We start from the raw sequence: 25,527 nt of genomic DNA on the forward strand, positions 1-25,527 counted from the left end.
GTGAGTATGTGTGTGTTTGTGTATGTGTCTGGTGTGTGTTTATGTATAATATATGTATGTGGTATGTGTATGTGTGTGTTTTTGTGTGGCATGTATATATAAATATATTTGTGTGTGGTGTGTGTGTGCTTTGTGTATTGTGAGTGTGTGGGGTGTGTATGTGTATGGTGTGTTTGTGTGTGGTGTGTTTGTGTGTGTGTATGTGGTGGTTGTGGTGTGTATGTGTGTGCTGTGTGGTATGTGCTGTGTGGTATGTGTGTGTGGCATGTGTTTGTATATGATATGTGTATGTGACATGTGTGTGTGTTTGTGTGTGGCATGTGTGTACGTATGTGATGTGTGTATGTGTGTGGCATGTATGTATTTATGTGTGGTGTGTGTATATGTCTGTTTGTGTGTGTAGTATGTGTTTGTGTATGATATGTGGTAAATGTATGTGTGTGTGTGTGTGGTGTGTGTATGTGTGTGTGTGTCCTAGATAGGGTTTGGTGGTTGAGACCTGCCAGACATGGGGGAGGCATTGGAAGGAAGGAAGGAGACTTGCTTTCTGCAGACAAGGCCTGCACTGAAGTAGTGACAGCCCAGATCAGGCAGGACAGCATGGTAGCTTCTCCAGTAGCAGCAACAGCAGCAGCAGCTATACAAGGTAGTCTTGGGTTACCTTGATGAGTAGTTTTCACCAGCGGGATGAGGTGAGCTTAAATCAGGGGGAAAATAAAGTAACTTAACATACCACATCCAGGTCCTTATTGCTCATCAGGCTAATTAATGTGAATTTGTTTTGAGAAAAAATATTAAGCAAATGATGTCCTGGACGATGACGAAGATGCTTCTGTGCACAGTCTCAGAGCGCAGGGTGGGAGGTGGAGCTGTCCCCAAAGCAAGGGTCTGAGTCCTTGGGTGCCTTAGCTATCGTCTTGTCACTTTTGTGGTGGTGAAGCACAGGCTGTCTGCTGAGGGAGCTGCCACAGCCAGGGTCTTTCCCTAAGTGACATATGTGAAAGAGATGAGAACTGGAGGTCACAGGCGTGTGGCATCAAGGGCACGGCAAGGTTGTGCTGTTTTAGCTGGGATTTGAAGTATGAAGAAGAGCTTGACTAGAAAGACAGGAAGGGTATTTCTGGCCAAAGGACCAGAGGAACAAAGGACAGAACTAAGAGGCTCAGGTGCCTGAGAAAAGCTGGCTCTGGGTGTGAAGAGAAGCAGCCAGAGGGTCAAGTCCAGGGATGGTGTTGGCCTGAACTAGAGTCTCAGTCTCACTCTGAAGGCAGTTAGAGCCGCCTCACCCACACACCCAGGAAGATCTCCCTGCTGAGCACGCTGTCAGGGCAGGGTGACAGGAACCCTAAAGCCTCCACAGCCTGTTGGGCGTGGAAGAGCCTGTGCCAAGGCAGGGGCTATGGAGAGAGACTTTTCTTAGAGGCCCCCCAAAAGTGAGGAACTGTGAAGCCCACCCACTCACCCCTAACCTGGGTTGGTGCCATTCCTGGAGCTAAGCCACATCCAGACACCAGGGCCCTTTGCAGAGGAGCCCAGATTTCGGCCAGCTGGCCCTCGGTCCATGTCCAAAGCAAACAGGAAGAGACTGGAGGGCCAAGCTAGCTCTTTGTTTGGAGACGGGATTAGCCGAATGGACTTGTGGGTCTGCCTGCTGTTCAGGTAAGGGGACATGGCTCCCAGGGTGTGGACTTCAAGCTTGTAAGAATAAGACCTTGGCTATTTCTTGGCACCATCAAGGTGGCTCTGTTGGGGGAACCCTTTGAAACCTCATGTGAAACCCTTTGAGGCCTCAGCCCATATCGCTGCAATCTTGTGTACCTTTCCAACAGAGTCTCCCACTAATGCCCCTTGGCCGTCAGCCCAGGCCTGATAGGTACAGGTGCTGTTCACTGCAGTGATGTCCAGACTCAGGCCCTGGGGCTCTGCTGTCAAAGGTGGGGGAGACCAGAGAGCTCTCTGTACCCCCCAGCCTGAAAGGTAGACCATCAGAAGTTCCAGACACCTCAAACACAGATGCTGGCCTGGCTAGCCAGAGTAGAAGGCAGCTCCACACACCTGATCCCCTTACCACATGCTCATTCAACACACTTTCCTAGAGGCCAGGGGCCAGGGTGGCAGGTGGATGAAGGCCTGGAGGATCAGATGGGCTCAGAGGACGTTAATAGTTCTCTTAAGATGCCTTTTGGACAGGGGCAGGGTGGAGATGAAGGCTGGGGAACTTCAAAAGGGACTTCTTCTGGGATGACTTATTCACTTGCTCAGTCACATATGTGGCCATCTATCTACACAACAGATACATATGGAGTACCTACTAGGTGGTTGGCACAGAACCATTTCTGGGGGCAGAAATAGCCAAGGTCTTATTCTTATAAGCTTGAAGTCCATAGCCCATGTTACCTACCACCACACAGAGGGGAAACTCATGTTGAGCTATAGGGATCTGAAGAAGGGGTACACGGTGCTGTGTCCAATCCATCCGGGCTGGAGGGGTCAGGGAGGGTGGGCAGCTTCTCTAAGACGTGAAGTATCCATAGAAGCTGATCAGGTCAGAGTGAAGTCTATCCAGGCCAAGGACCATAGGTAGAGGGGCCAGTTGAAGGCTCGGATGAAGGCAGATGGACTGTGAATGTGTGTGTGTGTGTGTGTCTGTGTGTATATGTGTGTCTGTGTCAGGGGGCAGGTTCCTGGGGTGAGGGTGAGGAGTGGGTGGTCTGATTTCTGTATACCATGTGTGGCTCCCTTAGGAAGGTGGGGCCTGAGTTCTATTGAGCAAAAGGAAGATTTGAAACAGTGGCGTGTACTGGCGACGTGTGATGAGTAGTTTTAAGGGGTCTGCTGGAAGCAGGGGATTCATGAGACTACATCAGGGTCTGCTAGAGGCTGTGAGAAGGGGGTGAGCTGGATCAACGTCAGGATGATCATCAGCCAGGGTGGCTGTCTGGGAGGCAGGGGCTGGTGAAGGAGAAGGGTAAGGGCATGTTTGACAGAGCTGGTTAAGTAAAGTGTTCATGTCTACCCAGGACAGAGAGCCGAGGGTAGTGCTGTGCTGTGGGGAGGAAGGCTTAGCTGTAAGTGTCCACCATGGGACGGCTCATGTGCTAGGTAAACCTGAATGGGAAACACTGTCATTTACTTCTGAGAGGAACGAGAGAAAGAGAGAGAGAGAGAGAGAGAGAGAGAGAGAGAGAGAGAGAGAGAGAGAGAGAGAGAGAGAAGAGGGGAGAGGGGAGAGAGAGAGAGAGAGAGGAGAGAGAGGGGAGAGGAGAGAGGAGAGAGAGGGAAGAGGAGAGAGGAGAGAGAGAGAAAGAGAGAGAGAGAGAGAGAGAGAGAGAGAGAGAGAGAGAGAGAGAGAGAGGAGAGGGTTCATTTCGCCTTCTTTGGAGAGCTGAGAGGAAAGAAGTTGGTCAGGAGGAAAAGGGGGAGAATCTGAAGACTGTCCCAAGGGGCCCTTGGCATCTGTTGAGGAACCCAGAGGTGGAGCTGGTATGCTTTTGATGGCCTGCTGGGAACTGGCTTCATTCTGCTCTTCCTGCCTTACCTCTCGAGCCTGGGAAATCTTTTCCTGAGTCTAACCTCCGTCCTCATGAGTCTGTTCTCTCCATTTCTTCTTGCAGGTAGATTATCGTCACTGCCTTTTCCCCTGCCTCTAGGTGCCAAGCCTGCAGCCTGCCCTTCAGCCCCGGCTCTAGCTGATTCCCACCCCCCCTGCCCCCTCCCCATCCAGGCCACCTGCAGTCGTAACCACACACTGTGTTGGTTACAGCAGGTATCTCCCCTGCCCACCCCCACCCCCTACCCCACCCCCGAAGCCAGCTCTGCACACTGTTTCATTTCTGATCTCTCCAGAGCCTGGGCAGAGCGTACCCCTGTCCAGCCTAGTGACCTTCGCCTGAGCTCTGGTTAATATTTGTCCGACCCAAAGGCAGTGGGGCTCCACCCCCTGTGAGGATATAAGCTGGCCCCGGGGCTGTTCTGCTTTCCTCTTGGCCTGAGCTATTCCGAGCTCCCTGCCCACCGGCATCATGGCCAAGGGGTTCTACATTTCCAAGACCCTGGGCATCTTGGGCATCCTGTTGGGTGTGGCAGCGGTGTGTACCATCATAGCTCTGTCGGTGGTCTACGCTCAGGAGAAGAATAGGAATGCAGAGAACTCTGCCACAGCCCCCACGCTCCCGGGCAGCACCTCAGCCACCACCACAACCACCACCCCTGCTGTAGATGAAAGCAAGCCTTGGAACCAGTATCGCTTGCCTAAGACTCTTATACCTGACTCCTACCGGGTGATCCTGAGACCCTACCTCACCCCCAACAATCAGGGCCTGTACATCTTCCAAGGCAACAGTACTGTTCGCTTTACCTGCAACCAGACCACGGATGTCATTATCATCCACAGCAAAAAGCTCAACTACACCCTCAAAGGAAACCACAGGGTGGTGTTGCGAACCCTGGACGGCACACCGGCACCTAACATTGATAAAACGGAACTGGTAGAGCGTACTGAGTACCTGGTGGTGTACCTGCAGGGGTCCCTGGTAGAGGGCCGTCAGTACGAGATGGACAGCGAGTTCCAGGGGGAACTGGCTGATGACCTGGCTGGCTTCTACCGCAGCGAGTACATGGAAGGAGGCGTCAAGAAGTAAGGTTCAAGGGCGTGGGCACGGTCTGACACAGGGCTGCATCTGGGGCTTATGGAAAGGGAGAGGTTGGAGACTTCAGGAGACCTCCATAGCTCCGTTGCTCATCTGTAGGGGGAGGCAGTTCCTAGGGGTACTGGGTTGTGGTATGAAAGGGTTCCCTGGATGGACAGGAATACTGAGGCTCAGAAGAGAGAAAATTGTCCGGGACCCCCCTCGGCTCACACCGGCGTGAAGCCTGCCAGGGCTTAGATGGCATCTGGAAGCTTTCGTCTCTCAAGGCAGCTTGTTGATCAGGATCCTGAGGCTGTGTGGGGTTGGGTGAAGGGGAGTAAGCAGGTTGGGGCAGCCATCTTCTGTACCCTAAAACTATGCTCCTTACTTCTTCTCTAACAACACTGCTTTGGACAGAGTGGTGGCTACAACACAGATGCAGGCTGCTGATGCTCGGAAATCCTTTCCATGCTTTGATGAGCCAGCCATGAAGGCCATGTTCAACATCACACTCATCTACCCCAGCAACCTCATAGCTCTGTCTAATATGCTTCCCAAAGGTGAGCCTGGCTGTCCTGGGTTTGCCCTGAACTGGGCAGAGCAGGAAGCCCACACACTTACATATCCCATGCCCAGAGTCCAAGCCCTATCCGGAAGACCCTTCCTGGACCGTGACTGAGTTCCACTCCACCCCTAAGATGTCCACGTACCTGCTGGCCTACATCGTGAGCGAGTTCAAAAATATAAGCTCCGTCTCAGCCAATGGTGTCCAGGTATGAAACTGGGACTGTATGTCATGAGTTGGATCTGGCCCTGGCTTGAGGGACCTTCTCAGATCTTCTCAGTGCTAGCTTCTGAATTATTAGGCTGTTGAATCCCAGCTATGAGTGATCCCAAGAACTCTTTTGCTTTCTAGACAGTTTCTCAGGTGTAAAATTGAGGAACGTCTGTCCTGAACCTTGCTCTGTAGAACAGGCTGGCCTCAAACTCACAGACACCCACTTGTCTCTGTTCCTCAGTGCCAAGATTAAAGTTGTGTGCCACCACGCGTGGTGCCTTGTTTTTTAATTTAGAACAAATTTATTGGCAGGGCGTGGTGGTGCACGCCTTTAATTCCAGCACTCGGGAGGCAGAGGCAGGCAGATTTCTGAGTTCGAGGCCAGCCTGGTTCCAGGACAGCCAGAGCTATACAGAGAAACCCTGTCTCGGAAAAAAAAAAAAAAAAACAAATTTATTTTTTTATTTATTATTGTATGGGTGCTTTGCCTATGCGTACATCCATGTACCACTTCTATGCCTTGGAGGCCAGAAGAGGGCATCAGGTCCTCTGGAACTGAAGTTACAAACAGTGGGTGCTGGGAATTGAACTCAGATCTTCCTGAAGAGCTCTTGACCACCGTTGTAGTTAGGGTTACTATTGCTGTGATGAAACACGGGGACCAAAAGCAAACAGAGGAAGAAAGGGCTTATTTGGCTTATGCTTCCATGTAGCTGTCCATCTTCCGAAGGAAGTCAGACTGGAACTCTAAGCAGTGCTGGAACCTGGAGACAGCAGCTGGTACAGAGGCCACGGAGGGGTGCTACTTACTGGCTTCCTCCTCCTGGCTTGCTCAGCCTGCTTTCTTTAGAACTCAGGACCACCCAGCCCAGAGGTCGCAACACCTACAATGGGCTGGACCCTCCCACATTAATATCACTGATTAAGAAAATACTCTACAGGCTTGTCTCCAGCCAGATCTTCTGGAAGCATGGCCTCAAGTGAGGTTCCATCTCTCAGATGACTCTAGCCTGTCAGGTTGACATAAAATTAGTCAGCACAGCCACTGAGCCATCCATCTACCCCTCTGTTTTAAGTATTGAGACAGGGTCTACTAAGGTGCCTGGGCTGGCCTTGAACTTGTGACCCTCCTGCTTTGGCCTCTTAAATGCTGAATTTACAGGCCTGTGAGCGTGCTCGGTTTCCTCTATTTAATCTAGTTGGTCTCCATCCTGACTTATCAGGGACCTCTAGCTCCCTGTATCCTGGGACTCTACCCATTCTCCTTATGATCCCAGAGGACCCTAAATCTGACCTCCTTCCTCTCATTCTGCAGATTGGAATCTGGGCTCGGCCCAGTGCCATTGATGAGGGCCAGGGTGATTATGCACTGAATGTTACAGGCCCCATCCTAAATTTCTTTGCCCAACATTATAATACATCCTACCCTCTACCAAAGTCTGGTAAGTGACCATGGGGCCTACATGGAGGTAGTGCCAGGATGCCCATTCAGACACCTCCCATTGACACCGGGATCCTCTCCACAGACCAGATTGCCCTGCCTGACTTCAACGCTGGAGCCATGGAGAACTGGGGTCTGGTGACCTACCGTGAGAGCTCCCTGGTCTTTGACTCTCAGTCCTCCTCCATTAGTAACAAGGAGCGGGTGGTCACTGTGATTGCTCACGAGCTGGCCCATCAGGTGGGTAGCTGTGGGAGCCCCAAGAAGGAGCAAAGCCTCGGGGTGTCAGGTCCTCACCTGGCCTGTGCCAGGTGGATGTGATTAGTGATGGCAAGGCCTCTGAGACTCAACGGCTCGTCTGTGTCCCCTGCAGTGGTTTGGCAACCTGGTGACTGTGGCTTGGTGGAATGATCTGTGGCTGAATGAGGGCTTTGCCTCCTATGTGGAATATCTGGGTGCTGACTATGCAGAGCCCAACTGGAATCTGGTGAGTCTCCATTCTGGGAGCTGGGCCGAGGTGGAAGAGCGGGAGTGTCTGTGACACCCCTTCTGAGCTCCTGATGGCATCTGGGGACTCCACAGAAAGACCTCATGGTACTGAATGATGTGTACCGTGTGATGGCCGTGGATGCCCTTGCCTCCTCCCACCCACTGTCCAGTCCTGCCAACGAGATCAAAACACCAGACCAGATCATGGAGCTGTTTGACAGCATCACCTACAGCAAGGTGAAGCGTCCTGGCTTCTGCCCACCCCCCTTGCCCCCGGGAGTCACAGAGTTGGGGTGGGAAGGGGTGCATCCCTCAGGCAGCCTCATCCCAGCTGCCTGCCACTCTGGGAATGCTTGACCCTGGTAGCCAGCTTGGCCTGCTGAGCCCCCTCTCATCCAACCCCAGGGAGCCTCAGTCATCAGGATGCTGTCCAGTTTCCTGACAGAGGACCTGTTTAAGAAGGGCCTTTCAGTGAGTACAGCTCCAGGTGACCCCTCTGCATGGTGGCTTTCCCAGCAGAACCCTCCACAGGCCTGAGTATAACCCAGCCCTTAACAAGGTCTGTCATCTCCACAGTCTTATCTCCACACCTACCAGTACTCGAACACCGTTTATCTGGACCTGTGGGAACACCTGCAAAATGTAGGTAACAAGCCTTCTCCATTCAGGTACTAAGGCCCAAAGTCCCTGGGGACAGCATGTGAGAGACTGTGCCCAGCTGCTGTGCTCAGAAATCCAGGCAAACTGTCTGGGTCCTCAGTGGCTTGTCTATAAAATGGGTATAAAGATGGATCCTTAAAGAGGGTGGGTAAAGCCTCTGTTCATAGCCCACTTCAGGTTCTTTTTCTTCTTTTATTATTATTTTTAAATGTGTTCTCTTCAGTTGGTTCTCCCATCTTGTTTCTGAGGCAGGGGATATCTTGTTTCTCTTCATGAACACTTGAGTGCCATCTCTCCTTAGGAGTGCTGGTATTAGAGATGCATGCCAACACATCCAGCTTTTTGTTTTGTTGGAACGGAGTCTCACTGTGTGGCCTTGGCTGTCCTGGAAGTTATTCTGTAGACCAGGTTGGCTTTGAACTCAGAGATCCACCTGCCTCTGCCTCTACCTCCTCAGCATATCCCACTAGCTTGCACCACCAGGGCAGGCCCACTCAGGTTCTTGTTTAGTTGCACCATGGCGAGTTTTGTGGATCACTTAGTACTGAATATGAACTTCAGGGCTCTTATGCCCAAACTACTACTTCTATCCCCTTCCTTCTCTTCTTCCTCCTCCTCCTCTTCCTCCTCTTCCCCCTCCTTCGACTCCCTCTCCTCCCCTTTATTCTCCCCACTCCTCCTTTTCCACTTCTGCCAGAACTTTGGAACAAGCCATTGAACTGACACACCCCTCCCAGCTGCCCTGTGCCCGATGGCCCTCTCGACCTGGCACATCCTTGCACATTGGAGGCAAACTCTGACCCTCCAATCCAGCCTGCCTCACATTCCATTCCCCAGCTTCCCAGTCCCCCTGCCTTGCCCAGAGGCTGCTCTCCTTCCAGCCTCTCCCTAGGGCCGGAGTCCACCGTCCCCATGAGTCCCTATCACTTTGTCTCCCCCCACCCCATGCCCTCCAGTCTTCTCTGTAGACTTTGCCCACTTCTCCTTGGCCCTGCCCACCTCTCCTCCATCTTTGTTCCTCCAGAGCCCCAGGACTCTGTCTTTCTGACTAACCACTCCCTGGCAGCTATATTGTGTCTTTCTGGGCCCCAAGGCCATCTTACTGGGCAGGGGATGTCCGCAGAGTCACAGATGGGCAGGGTCTAATCTCATAGCCCCTACCTCAATCCTACCCCAACCCTCATCCCATCTGCAGGCACACTGGTTAACCTCTCTACCCAGATTCTGACAGCTGACTGGGTAGTGCCTTATGGTACTCTCTCTTCCACCTGCCTTCCTGTCCTCCAGCACAGCTTGCCTCCTTCCCTTCCCCATCTCCTATGGCCCCACTCACCCCCCCAACTTTGCCTTCTGACAGCTTTCAGGGGTTCACAGCTCCAGTTACTACCAGATGCCACTGGCTTTTTACTGGAATTCCAAAAGCCCTGCCCAAAGCATTTGAAAAAGCTGAAAAAGATCCGAGAAGACAGTTAACAAGGCCATCCCGTTCTCTTCTATTGGGGGGTACTTGTCCTCCCACCCCACAGCCCTGTCCCTTGCTCCTGCCTGTGACATTGGGCGATGATCTGTCTCCTCTCTGTTCTTCTTTAAACATTCAGAAGGCATGGGCCATCTCTTGGGGCCACATACAGGTGTATCTACAATGGAGTTAGCTAGAAGCTATGGGGTTCTTCCACCCAGCTAGCTCTGGGCAGACGAGGAGAGACAGAGCTGGATGGGGTCCCTTGTCCTCTGCCCCACTTCTCTGTGTTGGTGACACCACACTTCTAGGCTGACCAGAATCTGCAGAGGCTACGTGGGTGGTGGGCGTGGGAAGATAGTGGTTTGACTGCCACACTATGTCCCTTGAACAGGCCGTGAACCAACAGAAAACTGTCCAACTCCCAGCCACGGTGCGCACTATCATGGACCGCTGGATTCTACAGATGGGTTTTCCCGTTATCACTGTGAACACCAATACAGGAGAAATCTCCCAGAAACACTTCCTCCTGGACCCCAAGTCCAACGTCACCCGCCCCTCCGAGTTTAAGTGAGCAGATGCTGCCACCAGAGTCCCTGGGAAGGGTGGGACACAAGGGAGGCGATCATGTGCTGTTAGGAGCATGGTGACACTTGCTATCAGTGTTGGGCTGTCAGTGGGCACCCGAGAGGGGTACCCCAGGCTGGTGTGCCCAAGAGTTAATGATCATCACTCTGGGTCATGGTCTCTCACTACAGTTACCTCTGGATCACGCCCATTCCATTTCTCAAAAGTGGACAGGAGAATCACTACTGGCTGGATGCTGAGAAAAGTAATCTAGCGCCATCTTGTCTGTTGGCTCTTGGCCTGTGTTCTTCAGGGAGTGGGGTGGGGTGGGGTGGGGTGGGGTGGGGTGGGGTGGGGTTGTGGGGTTTCAGTTCTCACCTTGCTTCCATGTGGCCTCAGGCAAGTTTACTGTTCATCTCTGGTCTTCCACTCCATTGAGTGGTATGAGAATCACAAGAGAGAATGCCTGTAAAACGCTTAGGACAGTGACTAGCAGGTACAAGGAGCTGTCTTATGTGGCCAGGCACTGAGTAGTCAAAGGCAAAAAGGCTTAGTCACTCAGAAGCAGGCGAAGGAAGGCACGCAGTCAGAAACATCCAGGCACTCTCTTAACACTCAACTGTAGAGTCTGGCTTCGGTGCCCAGAGTGGTGAGACAGGAATGAAGGGGGGTCACTTCCATGCGAAGGCCCAGAAAGTGAACTGTGTCATACACAGGGTACCAGTGGAAGCTGGCTAGACAAGATGGATGCTGAGAGGAGGAGGTTCAGGGTCCTCCATGACCTTCTGAGCACATTCCACTCAGCCCTGTTCTCTGTCTTACTCCACAGACCAGAGTGCACAGTTCCAGACATCCTCCAATGAATGGATCTTACTGAACATTAACGTAACCGGCTACTACCAGGTTAACTATGATGAGAACAACTGGAAGAAGCTTCAGAATCAGCTGCAAACAGACCTTTCTGTGGGTATCCCTGCCGCTCTGTGTCCCACGGCATGATGAGCCATCAGACTCAAAGTCTACCCCGTGGTGTGAGCCCAGAGTCACGCTGTTTCCCTATCTAGGTTATCCCTGTCATCAACCGCGCACAAATTATCCATGATTCCTTCGACCTGGCCAGGTGAGTGTCCTCCTGGCTGAGCACAGAAACCTGGGACTGGCGGCCAGTGACCCCGTGCTCCCCCTGCTATCCCGGGTGCCCATCGGGTGTTGTGTCAGGTGCTCCCGGAGCAGTCTCCCATGGTCCCCACATGGTCACGTCACAGACGAGGACTCTTGACAGTGTTAGAGCACCTTGCCCCACGCTTCACCACAGCCAAACACAGGGTTCTCCTACTCCACTGCCCACTTTCCACCCACAGCCCCAGCTTGCCCGAGTGCTGTGTGCATACCAGGCCTGTGCTTGGTGCTTTAAAAAAAAAATCTGGCTTGAGAAGGATGGAAGAAGCAGAGCATGGGCACAATGATACTTAATGAACACCACTTCTACCTCCCAGGATAACATGCTCGCTCACGGTGGTTATGGTGAGGCGTCGAGCGAGGTCTTTGACACGAGTGACATTTTCCAGAGTCACCTGTGGACCCAATGCTCACAAATAGCCTAAGCCAGAAGATGGGAGAAGGGTCCAGTTAGAAGACCTCGGTAGAAGGGTCTGCAGAGATGACTCGGGGCTTGTCACTCAGCAGCGTAAGAGCAATGGAGTTTAGATGCCCTGAGCCCATAAAAGCGGATATGGCAGTGTTCTATACCACCGGAGCTCTGACCCTAATGGGGAGAGGCAGGTTCCTGAGCTTGGCCAGCCAGCCTCATGGACTCAATGAGTTCCAGGTTCAGTAAGAGACTCATGTCTCAAAAAAATAAGATGGAAATAATCGAGGAAGACCCCCACCCAACAATGGCCTCTGGCTCCACATGCATAGATACATTCACACATACCTGCAGGCACATAGGCACACATCCACAGGAACACACACAGACACACATGTAGTGCACACAAAAATAAAAGTCTCGCCCCACCCAAAAAAAAAAATCCAAGAGAAGTTCAGCAGAGTTAAGAGCTCTGAGCTAGGTCTCTTTTGAGTTGTGTGGCTTTGGGGAAGTCAGTATACATTATAACAAGTCGGTATAAATGGTGGAACACCCATTTAGTCCCAGCATTTGGAAGGCGGTGGGGGATGGGGTGGGGGGGTGGGATCTCTGTGAGTTCGAGGCCAGCATAGTCTACACAATGAGTTCTAGGACAACCAGGGTTACATAGAGACATCCTCTCTCAAAAAAAAATAAAAATTATCGTAGTAAGAACTAAAGAACATGAGGTTTGTAAGGCAAGAGAACATGACAGGCAGTAGACTGAGGTTGGACCCCAATGGTGGCGCCACAAAGCATCTGTGTCACTCCTTCTCCCATGGAAAATACAAAAGGGTCAGAAGACATAAGAGGAGGTGTGTCTCTGAGAACCTGGGCTAGGGTCCCCAGAGTGTGGCTGCCTTGAGTGGGTGCTGATCTGGGGCCTCCTGTTTGTCCCCAGTGCTAAAATGATAGCCATCACCCTGGCGCTGGACAACACCCTCTTCCTGGTCAAAGAGACGGAGTACATGCCCTGGCAGGCTGCCCTGAGCAGCCTCAACTACTTCACACTCATGTTCGACCGCTCGGAGGTCTACGGCCCCATGAAGGTATGAGTTGCTGGTATCCCAGGGTCTAACCTGCACCACCTGGCAGTGCACTACCTGGCCAAGCTCTTGGGGAGGGTCACAGGGTAATGGATCTAAAAGGAACAGGCATGGAGACCGCTAGCAGTATGGGTGCCTCCTTCTCCCTCCCACCCCCAACAGAAAAGAAGACAAGATTCCTCACAAAGTCTGCCCATTAGAAACATGGGAAATGAACACTTTAGGTAGACCATTTCACTGGAAGGCTAAAGGCCTCTGTTACCAGCCTTGCGCCTTAGGCAGCTGTTCCCAGCAGCACCAGTCTCTGTTGAGGTGTGGACGTGGCCACCACAGCATATCTCCCCACCCCACCCCACCCCCAGGCTGGCAGTAAAGCACTGGTCTTACAGGCTTTGACAAGTTCATAGCACTGCCTAGATGTGTGTGTGAAGCTCCCACTGGAGAGAATAAGCCTGTTGGACCTGGCTCAGGATGGGGCCACACCCATGGGATGTTCATAAAAGAGCAAAGAGCAGACAAAGAAAACAGAAATAAGTGACTAACAGCTGGGATTGGCTGAGTTATACCGCAGTGCTCATTTGATGGAATGCTCATAGCTCTGTAGACCACATTTAAGAGACTTTTGTTGTTGGGAATTTGGTGTGTGTGTGTGTGTGTGCTCTCGCGCAAATTTATGTATGTATGGAGGCCAGAGGTCAATGCCATCTTGGCTAGGCTGACTAGCCAGCACCTGTGTCTGCCCACCATGCTTACAGGCATGTGTTTATATGTGTTTATATGCTTACAGGCATGTGTTTGTTTATATGGGTTTTGTGGACTTGGATTCCATTCTTCCTCCCGCTTGGGCAGCAAGCACTTTTGTTTCCTTCACCTTACTTTTTGAACTCACTAACTCTGGGCCCACTATTCCTGGCCAGCTAGGAAATCCCAGGGACCCTCTTGTCTCTAGCTGTGTGGTGTGTGTGTGTGTGTGTGTGTGTGTGTGTGTGTGTGAGATGTGTGTGATGTGTGTGGTATGTGTGTGTGGTTTATAGAGTGTGTGTGATGTGTGTGTATGTGTGTGTCTGTGTGTGTCTGCGAATGTTCTGGGAATTTTTAATTCCACTACCTCCCTAGGATAGCAAGTGCATATTTTGGTAAACAGCCTTTTAACTTTTTCACGATTACCCAGGATCCTCTCAAGCTGGCACCGTAGAGCTCAACAACAATACTTATCAAACCAGCAATCCAGCATACAGCTGTGTCAGTCTTCGCAGCCAGCTGGAGCCCAGAGGAGAGTTCATGTATCTCCCGAAGTCTTCTGTCATGTCCACGCGGAGGTCCTGCCTGAGCGGCACTCTGCTTCCTCAGCCCCGTGGCTCTCTTCTCTAGGTTCTCTTAAGGGAGAACATATTCTGAGAGTTTTGAGAGACGGTTTGTGGCCATGGGTTTTCTCAGGCAGATGCTTAGCCAGGGTTTTTATTCTGCTTTCACATTGGACTGAGAATTCAGCTGGCTTTGGAAGTTTCTAGATTGGAAACCATTCCTCAGAATGTCTAAGGTCTTGAACTATCGACGTCAGCCTTCTCGAGTTGCTGTTGAAATTAAATTGCTCAGAGCTTTTTGTCTTTTCCGGTGCTTGGCATGTGATCAGTTTTGCTTCCTGGAAACTTCTGGGCTCTGGCAGCAGACCTGGTGGGCTAGCCTGGGTCCCTTTGGCTTGGACATAGATATGCTGTGGTCAGAACTTGTGTGCTGCCTCTCTGAACTTCTTCCCTTCCTGCTGCCCATTTCCTGTCTCTCTGGAAGTCTGAGTATTTAGGCTTCTCTCTGGCTTTGGCCTGGCTTTCATGTCCCTCCTAGTTCCCAGCTTGGTGACTCTTCACTCTCCCCCCTCCGGGGTGGGGGTGGTGGTGGTGGTGGTCCTCTAAGTGTTGGTCTGCCACCTGCAGGATGTTTTATTCTTCCCTCCCACTTCTGGCCCCGGGTGTCCTGCACTGTGTCTTCTCCTCTCCCTGGGAGGGTAGTCAGTTACTCAGCTTTTGAAGTCTCCCTTTTTCCTTTGTTGACTTGAGGTTTCTGTTTGTCTTGGTCTCTGGTCAAGTAGGAGGCTGAGAGGCCTTTTTGGATTTAAGAGTGAGGCAATAAAGAGTGACCCGAAGCCACACCAAATTGGAACAGAATAGCCGGCAAAGGCCCACAAAAGGGCGTGGTGGCGCATGCCTTTAATCCCAGCATTCTGGAGACAGAGGTAGGAGGTGCTCTGACTGTGAGTTCAGCCTGGTGTCTGCTCAGCAAGTTTCAGGCTAGCCAGGGCTACATAGTGAGATCATTTCTTGGTGATGACAATGATGATGATGACGATGGTGATGACGATGACAAAGAAGGATTGGAAGCTCATTGTAGTCTGTCACCTGTAGATCTCACTGTGGAAAGACATGGTGGCCAAATAATTCTTCACTGGAGACACTCAAAAGTGAAGGGCTGGGAGTCTGGGATTTGGCTTAATGAGAGAATGTGTGCACACTATGTGCAAAGCCTTGAACCTGGCCTCTGGCATAAAAATCAAGAAAAAGGACTGGACTTAATTATATACTCACACCAGACTATCAAAGAACAGGTTTCTTTCTTTTTTTTTTTTTAAGATTTATTTATTTATTATATGTAAGTATACTGTGTAGCTGTCTTTAGGCACTCCAGAAGAGTGTGTCAGATCTCGTTATGGATGGTTGTGAGCCACCATGTAGTTGCTGGGATTTGAACTCAGGACCTCTGGAAGAGCAGTCGGTGCTCTTAACCACTGAGCCATCTCACCAACCCAGAATAGAAGTTGTTTTTTTGTTTTTTTGTTTTGTTTTGTTTTGTTTTGTTTTGTTTGTTTTTGTTTTGTTTTTTGGTTTTTTGAGACAGGGTTTCTCTGTGTAGCCCGGCTATCCTGGAACTCACTCTGTAGACCAGGCTGGCCTCGAACTCAGAGATCCGCTTGCCTCTGCCTCCCAAGTGCTGGGATTAAAGGCATGCGCCACCACGCCCAGCTCAGAAGTTTTTAAAACTATGAAAAAGGAAGGAAGAAAAGAGAAAAGAAAAAGAAAAGGAAATCAAATAGATATTCATAGGTCTTGGGTATTCTCTCAAGATCGTCTGGTATCTGGTGTGCCTGGCCTCTGTTGTGTGTAGTAAAGCTGGCAGTGCCCACTCTCAGGGTCAGTGGGAACTGATGGAACCTCCACCTCTGACCTCCTTGTAACCCTTCTCATCATGTGTAGTGCCTAGCACCCCCAGCTTCTCTGGTCCAGCACCTCCTGTGAACAAGGGCAAGCTGCCACTGGACACAGGGGCCAGGCCAGAGTTGGACTGGCAGACTTGGATTCCAGCCTACCCACAGCCCCGGCCTTCCCCGTGCCCTCACATTCTGAACCTCCCTAGAGCAAGTCTTGTTCTCTCTCTTTTTATTTTTGCTTTTTTCAAGACAGGTTTTCTCTAGCTATCCTAGAACTCGCTCTGTAGACCAGGCTAGCCTCAAACTCAAAGATCCACCTGCCTCTACCTCCAGAGTGCTGGAATTAAAGGTGTGTGCCACCACCGTCTGGCTAGCAAAGCCCTTTTCTGCAGAAGCTTGGTGGCAAATCAAATTCTTCATCTCTGCCAGACTGAGCCAATCTCCCATCTCACTTCCCAGTTGTCCTGTGTTTGTCACAGCCACTGCTACTGACATGTTCTTGAGGAGGGGAGAGGCCAGTTCCTCTTGCCATTGGATAATGACTTCAGTTTGTTACAAAAGTCAAATCAGAAGCTGAAAAAAAAAAGTTTAATTTAATGACAGCATGAGGCTGATGTGAGATTAGGTTAAAAAAAAAAAAAAGCACACAGAATTAGAGGCAAGCCAAGAAAGGATGCAAGGGTAAGAGGGATGACATTGCTGGTCTGGGTCCACCCTCTGCCTGCCCGTGTTTCCTAGATTTCTCACAGTAAGATCATGGAGGAGACCTGGCATTATAGTCGGAAGCAATGATGGGGGGACAAAGAGGGTTGGGATTGAGTCAGTCTGTCTTTGAGGAGAAAAGACACCAATTCAGTCACCTGTAACCTAGATTGGAGGGGCTGGCCTTGGACACACCCTGACTTCTCCCTGCCTGCCAGCCCCCACTCATGCTTACGGAGAGGCTGCCCACCCATGCAGGTCAGCCTGGGCCCCTTGACACGACTCTTATGTTCTTTCCACAGAGGTATCTGAAGAAGCAAGTCACGCCTCTCTTCTTCTACTTCCAAAATAGAACCAACAACTGGGTCAATCGTCCTCCAACGCTGATGGAGCAGTAAGTGCGATGCCTTGTGTGGCTTTGGAGGACCCATAGGACCTAAGGGCTGAGAACACCACCCGGCAGTGTTCCCCTCTGGAACTTTCAATGCCTGGCCACCAGCCAAGGAGAGACCCCACCTAGAAACCTGGGACCCTGCCTTGAAAGTCTACCTGGCCTGTGGGCTCTCCTGGTTTCTTTTGAGTTTTGTGAGTTTCTTTGTCACAGGGTCTTAGGTAGCTCAGGCTGCCCTGGAAGTTTTGATCCCCCTACCTCAGCCTCTCCCGTGGTAGGATTACAGGTGTGCACCACCACACGCAGTTTATACAAGGCTGGGATCAGACCCAGGGCTTCCTGAACACTACAAACATCTACGAAATGAACTACATCCTCACTCCTGACTTTATTAACAAAGACTCAAACGGAAAGCCCAACGGAAAGCTGCCTTGGGAACCAAGAAAGTGCAGGCCAATGGCAGGAAAAGAATAGGAAATGTCCCAAAGGGTCAAGTGGATCACAGAGCCTTAGTAATTAGGCCCCTGGTTGTGTTAAGAGGACAGTCTTGGTGGGAGTCTGGTCAGAACGTACTAACCACATGTCACCCCTGGGACAGGTACAATGAAGTTAACGCCATCAGCACCGCCTGTTCCAGTGGTCTCAAAGAGTGTAGGGACCTGGTCGTTGAGCTTTATAGTCAGTGGATGAAAAACCCTAATAATAACATGTGAGTATTCCCTCCGTGCCTCCCCTGCCTGTCCTCACCTGCCCCTTGGCCTAAATAGAGCCCCAGGCCAGTCATAGGCAACTCCTTGCTCCCCATTCCTTGCCGCTCCAGGATCCACCCCAACCTTCGGTCTACTGTCTACTGCAATGCCATTGCTTTTGGTGGCGAGGAAGAGTGGAACTTTGCTTGGGAACAGTTCCGGACCGCAACTCTGGTGAACGAAGCGGACAAACTCCGGTCAGCCTTGGCCTGTAGCAAAGATGTGTGGATTTTGAACAGGTGAGGACCTGGCCCCACCCACAGACTCAGCCTGGCCCCACCCACATGCCATGCTCCTCTTCCTACGGGCTTCTTAGCCTCGTGATGGTGAGGACAGGGAGGCTCAGAGGCAAAATAATTAGTTGTTCATAGGCTTAGTATGTGACTAAGGCAGGGTCAGGGTCAGGGCCAGATCCCTAACTCTTAACTGCTGTGGGCTCTGTTTTGAGCCTCACAGCAGGGTCTCCCACTCCTGGGTGAGGTCTCCTTCCACCCTGGTAGCCTTTTCATAGTCCAGACCTGCAAAGTTCCAGAGACTATAGCTAGGCATTGCTCCCGATTCTACAGGACACCCATGACCCCCAAACACGTAAGAATCATATTCTTTGCTCCATCAGTGTTCGTGAGAAACAGTTCAGTTGAGACTTCTTCATCATCAGAGTGAGGCGCGGCCACTTTACCTGGCGTGAGGGCTGGGAGGACAGGAATTCCTTCCTTCTTTTATCTGCTCTCAAGAGAGGTCCTTGGGTAGCACACACTTGCATGACCAGCGACCCTGTGACCCTGTGTAGGTGACTCAGTTTCCCACCTCCAGAGGGGAGGTAGTATCAAGCGCCCCACAACTCTTCACACATCAAGGGGGATGCTGAGTGATGTGAGAGGCAGAGATTGTGTGTGTGAGACATCAGGCTCCCAACCCTGTATCCCGGGACTGTGGTCCTCAAGTGGCCCATACCCTCGGCCTGCTGCCCACAGGTACCTGAGTTACACTCTGAACCCGGACTACATCCGGAAGCAGGACACCACCTCCACCATCATCAGCATTGCCAGCAACGTGGCAGGGCACCCTCTGGTTTGGGACTTTGTCCGAAGCAACTGGAAGAAACTGTTTGAGAAGTGAGTCTGATTGGAGTGTTGAACTATTAAAGGCTGAGACTGGGTGTGCTGGGGTGACCCATACATCTCCCCATCCCCGTGCTGAGCTTTCCCATTTAGAAAGAAAACTGTGTCCAGGGACAAGGAGTCAGGGACCTACAGCCTGAGCTGTGTTCAAGACTTGCCTCCTGCATGTCCTGGGAGGGTCTCTTGGGGTTCTGGGATTTGTCTCCTTAGGTCTCCCTCACAGAATGGTTGTGGGGTGCTATAGTTTCCTGACACCCGCAGAGAGAGTCCCTTGGGTCTTGGCCCCTGCTCATGTCCATCTCCCCGCACCTCACAGTTACGGCGGAGGATCTTTCTCCTTTGCCAATCTCATCCAGGGAGTGACCCGGCGCTTCTCCTCTGAGTTCGAGCTGCAGCAGGTAAGTAGCCAGGCCTCTCCACGCCCTGGGCTCTGTCTGGTTTTCCCCATTGAAGGTGGTGGCTTCTACTCTTGGAACAAGGACTGAGAGACTTTGTAGATATTAATGATTCCATTTTTAAAACCTTGGAACTTTAAAACTGTATTTATTCATCGATAGCCTAGAGTGAGCCTGCACTCCTGGGCTCTAGCACTCCTCCTGCCCGAGTCTCTGAAGTAACTAGGATTGTGTGCCTAGATTCCTTTCAGAAAAAAAAAAAAAAAAAAGAAAACCGAGTTACAATTCACGTACCCTAAGCATTACCATGTTAAGTGCTTTTTAGTATTTTTGCAAGATTGGACAACAGATCTTTGTCGCCCACGCTCCAGAGAAAGCGTGCAGCTGCTAGCCATCTCTTCTCATATTTGTTCCATTTCCCTAGCCCCTGGCTGGCAACCACTAATCTACTTTATCTTTCCATTTCATAAAATAGAATCGTAAATTCTGTGAGTTGGGATGGACTTCTGTAATATGTGGCCTGTTTGTGTCTGGCTTCACGTAGCGCCTAAGGTTTAAAAGATTTGTTGCTTTGTATGGCTGAGTAGTATTCCATTGTCTAGATATACCACAACTTCTTTATCCAAACTCATCAGCTGATGGACACTTCAGTTCTTCCCATTTTGAGCTGTTACGGACAGTGCTGCTGTGAGCATTCCTGCATATTTTTTGTTTCCTTTCCTCCTGGCCATATGGCTGGGAGAGGAATTGTCACTCAATTGTTCACTCCACATTTAACCTTTTAAAGAGACGGCTAAAATTTTGTCCTGTAGACAGAATATCTCCTGTACTGCATGGATGCATTGCCTGTCAATTAAAAAACCTACAGCCTATAGGGAAGGGTAGAACAGAAGGCGGGAGGCAGGGAGAATGCTGAGAGAGAGTTAGGCAAGGGAGATATGAAGATTCAGACACGTGGTAGAATGGAGATTAGAGTAAATGGGTTATAATAAGTTATGATCTGGTCAGAGAAGAGCCTAGCTATACAGCAAAGGTATATGTAAGAATAATTGGAGTCTGAGTCTCTCGTCTGGGCCCATGGGGCTGGGAGGAACCAGGACAGAAGTTCTCCATTACCCCGAGCAAATGCACTACTGCAACATTCCTGCCTTCAGTGAGGCCAGTTCCAGTTTCTCAGGGTCCTTGGGCAGTGTATGGATGACTAAGGACAGGAGCTTGCTGGCTGTTTGCATATCACTGGAATAACTTCTATTCCCGTCTTTTCTCTGGTTTTAAATTGAGCTTCTGCCTTTCCATCGCTGGGTTGTGCGAAGGCGTGTGTTGTAAGAAAGTTGTGCGAAGGTGTGTGTTGTATGAAGGTTGTGCGAAGGTGTGTGTGTGTTTTGAGATAGATGCATGACCTGCAAACATTTTCTTCTCATTCAGTAATCGCCCTGCCTCGGCTTCCCACTTGCAGAAAAATGTGTTATTTTCCCTTGCTTACACTTGGGTATCATATAGTTTTATACCTGTGGGTTTTTTAAATGTTTTTTAAAAATTTATTTAATTTATGTATATGAGTACACTGTAGCTGTCTTCAGACACACCAGAAGAAGTCATCAGATCCCATTACAGATGGTTGTGAGTCACCATGTGATTGCTGGGAATTGAACTCAAGACCTCTAGAAGAGCAGTCAGTGCTCTTAACTGCTGAGCCATCTCTCCAGCTCCAATACCTGTGTGTTTTAAAGAGTTTTATTGATATTTTTGTACATGTAGGACAATTTTTTTTTCTTGGCTTTTTCGAGACAGGGTTTCTCTGTATAGCCCTCGCTGTCCTGGAACTCACTTTGTAGACCAGGCTGGCCTCGAACTCAGAAATCCTCCTGCCTCTGCCTCCCAAGTGCTGGGATTAAAGGCGTGCGCCACCACCGCCCGGAGTAGGACAATTTGTTTTAAAAAAATGTGTTTGCAATGCTAGGGCTTCAACTCAGGGCCTTGCTGTTGCAGCAAGCAGATCAGCACCTACCTGTACCCCTCTACGCCTTTTATTTAATTATTTTATGTTTTAAGACAGGGTCTCACTATGTGGCTCTGGCTGGCCTGGAATTCACTTGTGTAGACGTAATTTTTTGATGCTGTTAAAAGTGAAAACTTCTCTGCCTTCCCTGGTTTTCATTGCTGTCCTTAGGAGTACAGTTGATGTTGTCCGCTGGTTCTATATTATGAAGTCTTGCTGGATCGTTAGCTCTAACCAGTTTCCTTTTGTTTTTCTGGTGCTGGGGATGGAATGGAGGAGGGCTCCACATGCTGGGCAAACTGAGCTGTAGCTCAGCCTGAGGTCTGATAGTGCTTTCAGTTTTCACAGAGTACAGGCCCTCTCCCTGTACTTGTTACGCCACTTCACTGTTGATGAGAGCGGAACCCAGGGTCTCCATCATCTTAGCAAGTGCTCCACCCCCAAGCAGCACCCTTACTGGTACATTTTGTAAAAAACCACTGAGTCACGGAAGCAACGCCATCCTCTGAGGTTCAGAAATGTCCACAGTTGTGGCTCCCATGTGGGTGCCTATCTCATTGGCTCATTGCTGGGGTGAGCTGCTTCAGGTGAAACGCAGGCCTAACTTATTGAGATATTGCATAATAAAGCCCAATACCCTCTGAGCAGATCCCACTTGCGGCTGTGGCTTCACAACTTCCCGGTAGGTGAGCACTTGACCCCAAAGAGAGGTGAAGGATTGAGCCCTTTATCCGGGGAGCAAGATATGCCCCCCCTTCAGGGGCCTGTGAGTGGGGTGAGAGTCAGAGGGCTGGGAAGAGCCCCTCTTCTCAGGGTTGAGTTGGAGAACCAGCTCAGATCTGATGCTTTGGTTTCCTAAACAGCTGGAGCAGTTTAAAGCGGATAACTCAGCCACAGGCTTTGGCACCGGCACTCGGGCTCTGGAGCAAGCCCTGGAGAAGACGAGGGCCAACATCGACTGGGTGAAGGAGAACAAAGATGTGGTATTCAAGTGGTTCACAGAGAACAGCAGTTAGTTCCTGGTTCTGAGAACCACTTATCCCGGTGTGACACCTCTTACTATCTCAGCAGCCTGTGCAGGGTCTCTGTCCTCAGAGCTCCAGACACCAGCATCCTACTCTCAAGGATGAAGTCTCCAGTCTGTGGAGCCAGCCTAGCTCCTAACTGTCAGGCTGCCGGAAACCTCCCAGTTCTTGCACCCTCATGCCAACTCTGCCCCAGGCCCAGGCCTCTGGGGCTGATCTCAGGGAAGCCGAGCTCTGAGGCTAGATTTACTGGACAAAGGGCAGCCTGGAAAGAGACTCCCTGAATGCTTTACTATCCCCGCCCCCCACCCCCACCCCCACACCCACCCCCACGAGATCCAGAACCAAAGAATCAACAGGGCACAAGATCTATATATATTTTTAAGAGAAAAATGTAAATAAAGAATTTCTAAAATGAGCTACCAGACTTGTCACTCAGTGGGAGCATTAGATTACCACAATGGTTAGGGAAGCTGAGATGGGGAACTGGGGGGGAGGGGGGGACGGGGGGGAGGGCATGTGGGGAGGGGAGGAAGGAGGATGCCTTCCTGTCCCATACAGTGTCAGGCTGCAAGTTTACTGGTTGTTGGGAGTTGGGTATGAGGAACGGGATGGTAAGAGCTGGGTCTCGGGAAGCATCCACCTTACCAAATGTCAGAGTGCTGGCTGTGGGCCTCCTATTGTGTCAAAGAGGGACGGGCACCTAGGATAATGGAAGAAGGCAGTACAGTAGAGGCCCCAAACCTCTACTGAGGTCATGACCAAAGGCATGCACCCCCTCACCAGGTTCCAGAGTGACAGAAGGATTGGGCTGAGGGTTAGAGGCAAACAAGGCACTGGGACAGGAGAGTTTGGGAGCGGCTGGTGCTGTAGACAGCCTCCTGTGCGTGATACCTATTGCCTCCCCCGCCCCCGCCCCACGGGGGTGGGCTAGCAAATGAAGCGATCACCAGAACCTTAGAGCAAAAGTCCACAATTCTGTCGGTCCCAACACCAGGCTGGGCTCTGCTTGCAAGTTAAAAAGATGAGCAAGCTAGGCAGAGCAGTACAGTCAGTCTTGTTCCCAGCACACAGAGGCAGAAGGACTAGGAGTTGGAGCCCTAGGGAAACCCTATCTGAGGAGGGAGGAAGGGAGGGAGGGAGGGGAGGGAGGGGAGGGAGGGAGGGAGGGAGAATCTTAAACACAACAAGCACACTGGAGGGGCAGGCAAAGGGGCCAGCGACTTCCAACTCTATCTCTGACACAAGCTTTTGGCATAAGTGAATCAAAATGAACTGGGGCCACAGGCCCGAGGGAAACGGCCAAGCAGTCTTAGTCTAGGTGTGGTCTGAGGGGCTCTTGTTTTGGTTCTTCAAGGAGATCCACAAAGCCCTTTCTGCTTGAGAGGGGCAAGCTGGTTCTGTGTAAGGGCTGATCCCCTTATACACTGATGGTCTTTGAGGCGCTGCCTGTGACCGCAGGTTTAGGACAGACAGTGACAGGATAGTTTGTGATGCCCTCTTAGGGGTCTGGAATGGGACACTGTAAAAAAGCTGAGGGTAAAGTGCCTCTTTTGCTCTCTGTGTTCTCAGCCCTGAAGAGAGATGAAAATGTCCAGACATCCCCCAGTTTTTGTGTAGTTAGTGTTCCTATGGGCAGAGTTCAGTAATCTAACCCAAAGGAGTTTTCAAAGTGGAGGTGGGGGGTGGCTCACAAGCCGGACCCTCCTGTGGAGGGTGACTTCATGCAGCTGGTTCTCTGCTTCTGCTTTTACTCGGGTTCCAGGGGATCAAACTCAGGTCACCAGGCTTGCAAAGCTGCTCAATGTCCTCCTAATTCTTCTGTTGGCACCCGGGTGTGGTGTCTGTGAGCACACATGTCTCTGCATGTGTATACATGCGTGTGGAGGCCAGGGGTATTCAGCATCAGGTGTCTTCCTCTCCCACCAGCCACCGACTTATTTCTTTTTTGTGAGAGCTCGCCTGCTGAGCCCTGCTGACTCTCCTGTCACCACCTTGCAGAGCTGGAGTTACTGACGCGCATGCGCCACTGTAACCAGCTTTGTACGTGGGTGCTGAGGTTCAGAGCACAGATCTCCATGTTTGTGAGGTGGGCTCTTTACTGACTGAGCCATCTCTCCAGCCTCTGGTCTGATAGCTTTAGGCAAAAAGATGCAGAAGACAGGCAGGGATACTCTCTTCTTACTCTGGGGGCCCACGTGAAGAGTCAGGTGTGTGCCCCCCCCCCCCCCCCCCCCGGGCAAAAATACTGTCAGAGCCTGGTTGTAGAAAGCTCACCCAGTCTCCGCCTTGACTGGTGATCTTGGGACACCAATGATTACCCACAAATATTACTTCCCAACTGGAATTTTTTTTCAAAGCCCTGGATGGCCTAGAACTCTATATGTAGCCCAAGCTGGCCTCCACTTGCTGTGTAGCTAACTAAGAGTGACCTTGACTTCCTGTGCCTTCCTTCTCCACCCCTGTCAGAAGGTCCTTGCTGACGGAGCCTCAGCAGAGGAGATAAGGAATCTGTGATTGGAGGGGAGGGAGGAAGTCAGGCGATGGTCAGGTCAGGGGAAATTCGCAGTTCTCACTTGGTATCAATCAGGCTGCTTCTGTGGCTCTGACTAGCAATCAGACCTTTTTTTATCCTCTAATCTGACTGACTAGCAACGAGGTGGTTTTTTATACAAGTTTCGCAGAACAAAGAGACTATTATCCAAGTGCTGCAGAGCATATGTCTAGCTTTTCATTATATGTCCAGGGTTACAAATTCGGTTACAATTAGAAAATACAAACAGAACAGATCTTATTCTTATTATTAGCCCCATAACTCCAACTTAAAGAATCTAAAGAATAAATGCTCCAAAACAAACACATCTATTACATGACAGCCTGCTTGTAGCCTGGCAGTGTATGCAGTCTTAAAGCACTCCAGACAAATAGAACGTATCTGGATTCATCTTTTCATAAATAGCAAAGACTAATACCTAACTTCTCTTACAATGTTTCATCATTTACACTATAAAGTAGGAAAAGTTTATTGTAATAAATCTATCTAATTTACTGAATTCTATTCCTCCAGGATGTCGCCTTTAGGGCCCTCTATCTGTAAACTACATTTTCAGAAAGCTGTAAGCATATGGTACAGGGAAGCCTTAAATCTGTAACCGTCTCTCCTGGCTAGTCAGGGTTTGTCAGTCGTCTTTCTTTGCCCAGCACCAACGATGCCCTTTGAGTTTGCTCAGGGGCAGATGCCCCAAGAAGAT

General features: G+C 50.7%; 1 protein-coding gene across 1 annotated transcript; it reads left to right on the plus strand.

Annotated features, from left to right (window-relative positions):
* The first annotated feature begins 1,574 nt into the window (after window positions 1-1,574).
* On the plus strand, window positions 1,575-22,694 carry Anpep (alanyl aminopeptidase, membrane). The gene is made up of 21 exons (XM_029479882.2): window positions 1,575-1,659; window positions 3,615-4,636; window positions 5,046-5,188; window positions 5,265-5,401; window positions 6,722-6,848; window positions 6,933-7,087; window positions 7,221-7,334; window positions 7,430-7,573; window positions 7,742-7,807; window positions 7,913-7,978; window positions 9,850-10,025; window positions 10,214-10,287; window positions 10,852-10,985; window positions 11,087-11,142; window positions 12,551-12,698; window positions 16,899-16,990; window positions 17,586-17,696; window positions 17,808-17,975; window positions 18,711-18,851; window positions 19,174-19,255; window positions 22,115-22,694. The coding sequence occupies exons 2-21, from the start codon at window positions 4,023-4,025 to the stop codon at window positions 22,265-22,267; spliced, it is 2,901 nt and encodes a 966-aa protein (XP_029335742.1). The 5' UTR covers window positions 1,575-1,659; window positions 3,615-4,022; the 3' UTR covers window positions 22,268-22,694.
* Window positions 22,695-25,527: the final 2,833 nt, after the last annotated feature.

The sequence above is a fragment of the Mus caroli genome, unplaced genomic scaffold (assembly GCF_978045245.1).
Source record: "Mus caroli unplaced genomic scaffold, Mus_caroli_1 scaffold_8, whole genome shotgun sequence".
NCBI lineage: Eukaryota > Metazoa > Chordata > Mammalia > Rodentia > Muridae > Mus > Mus caroli.

Bases quoted from the DNA above. Each gene is read 5' to 3' on its own strand.
- Anpep (XM_029479882.2), top strand. From the start codon at position 4,023: ATGGCCAAGGGGTTCTACATTTCCAAGACCCTGGGCATCTTGGGCATC. The intron at 7,574-7,741 runs GTGAAGCGTCCT...ATCCAACCCCAG, and splicing joins ACAGCATCACCTACAGCAAG to GGAGCCTCAGTCATCAGGAT. The intron at 18,852-19,173 runs GTGAGTCTGATT...CGCACCTCACAG, and splicing joins TGGAAGAAACTGTTTGAGAA to TTACGGCGGAGGATCTTTCT.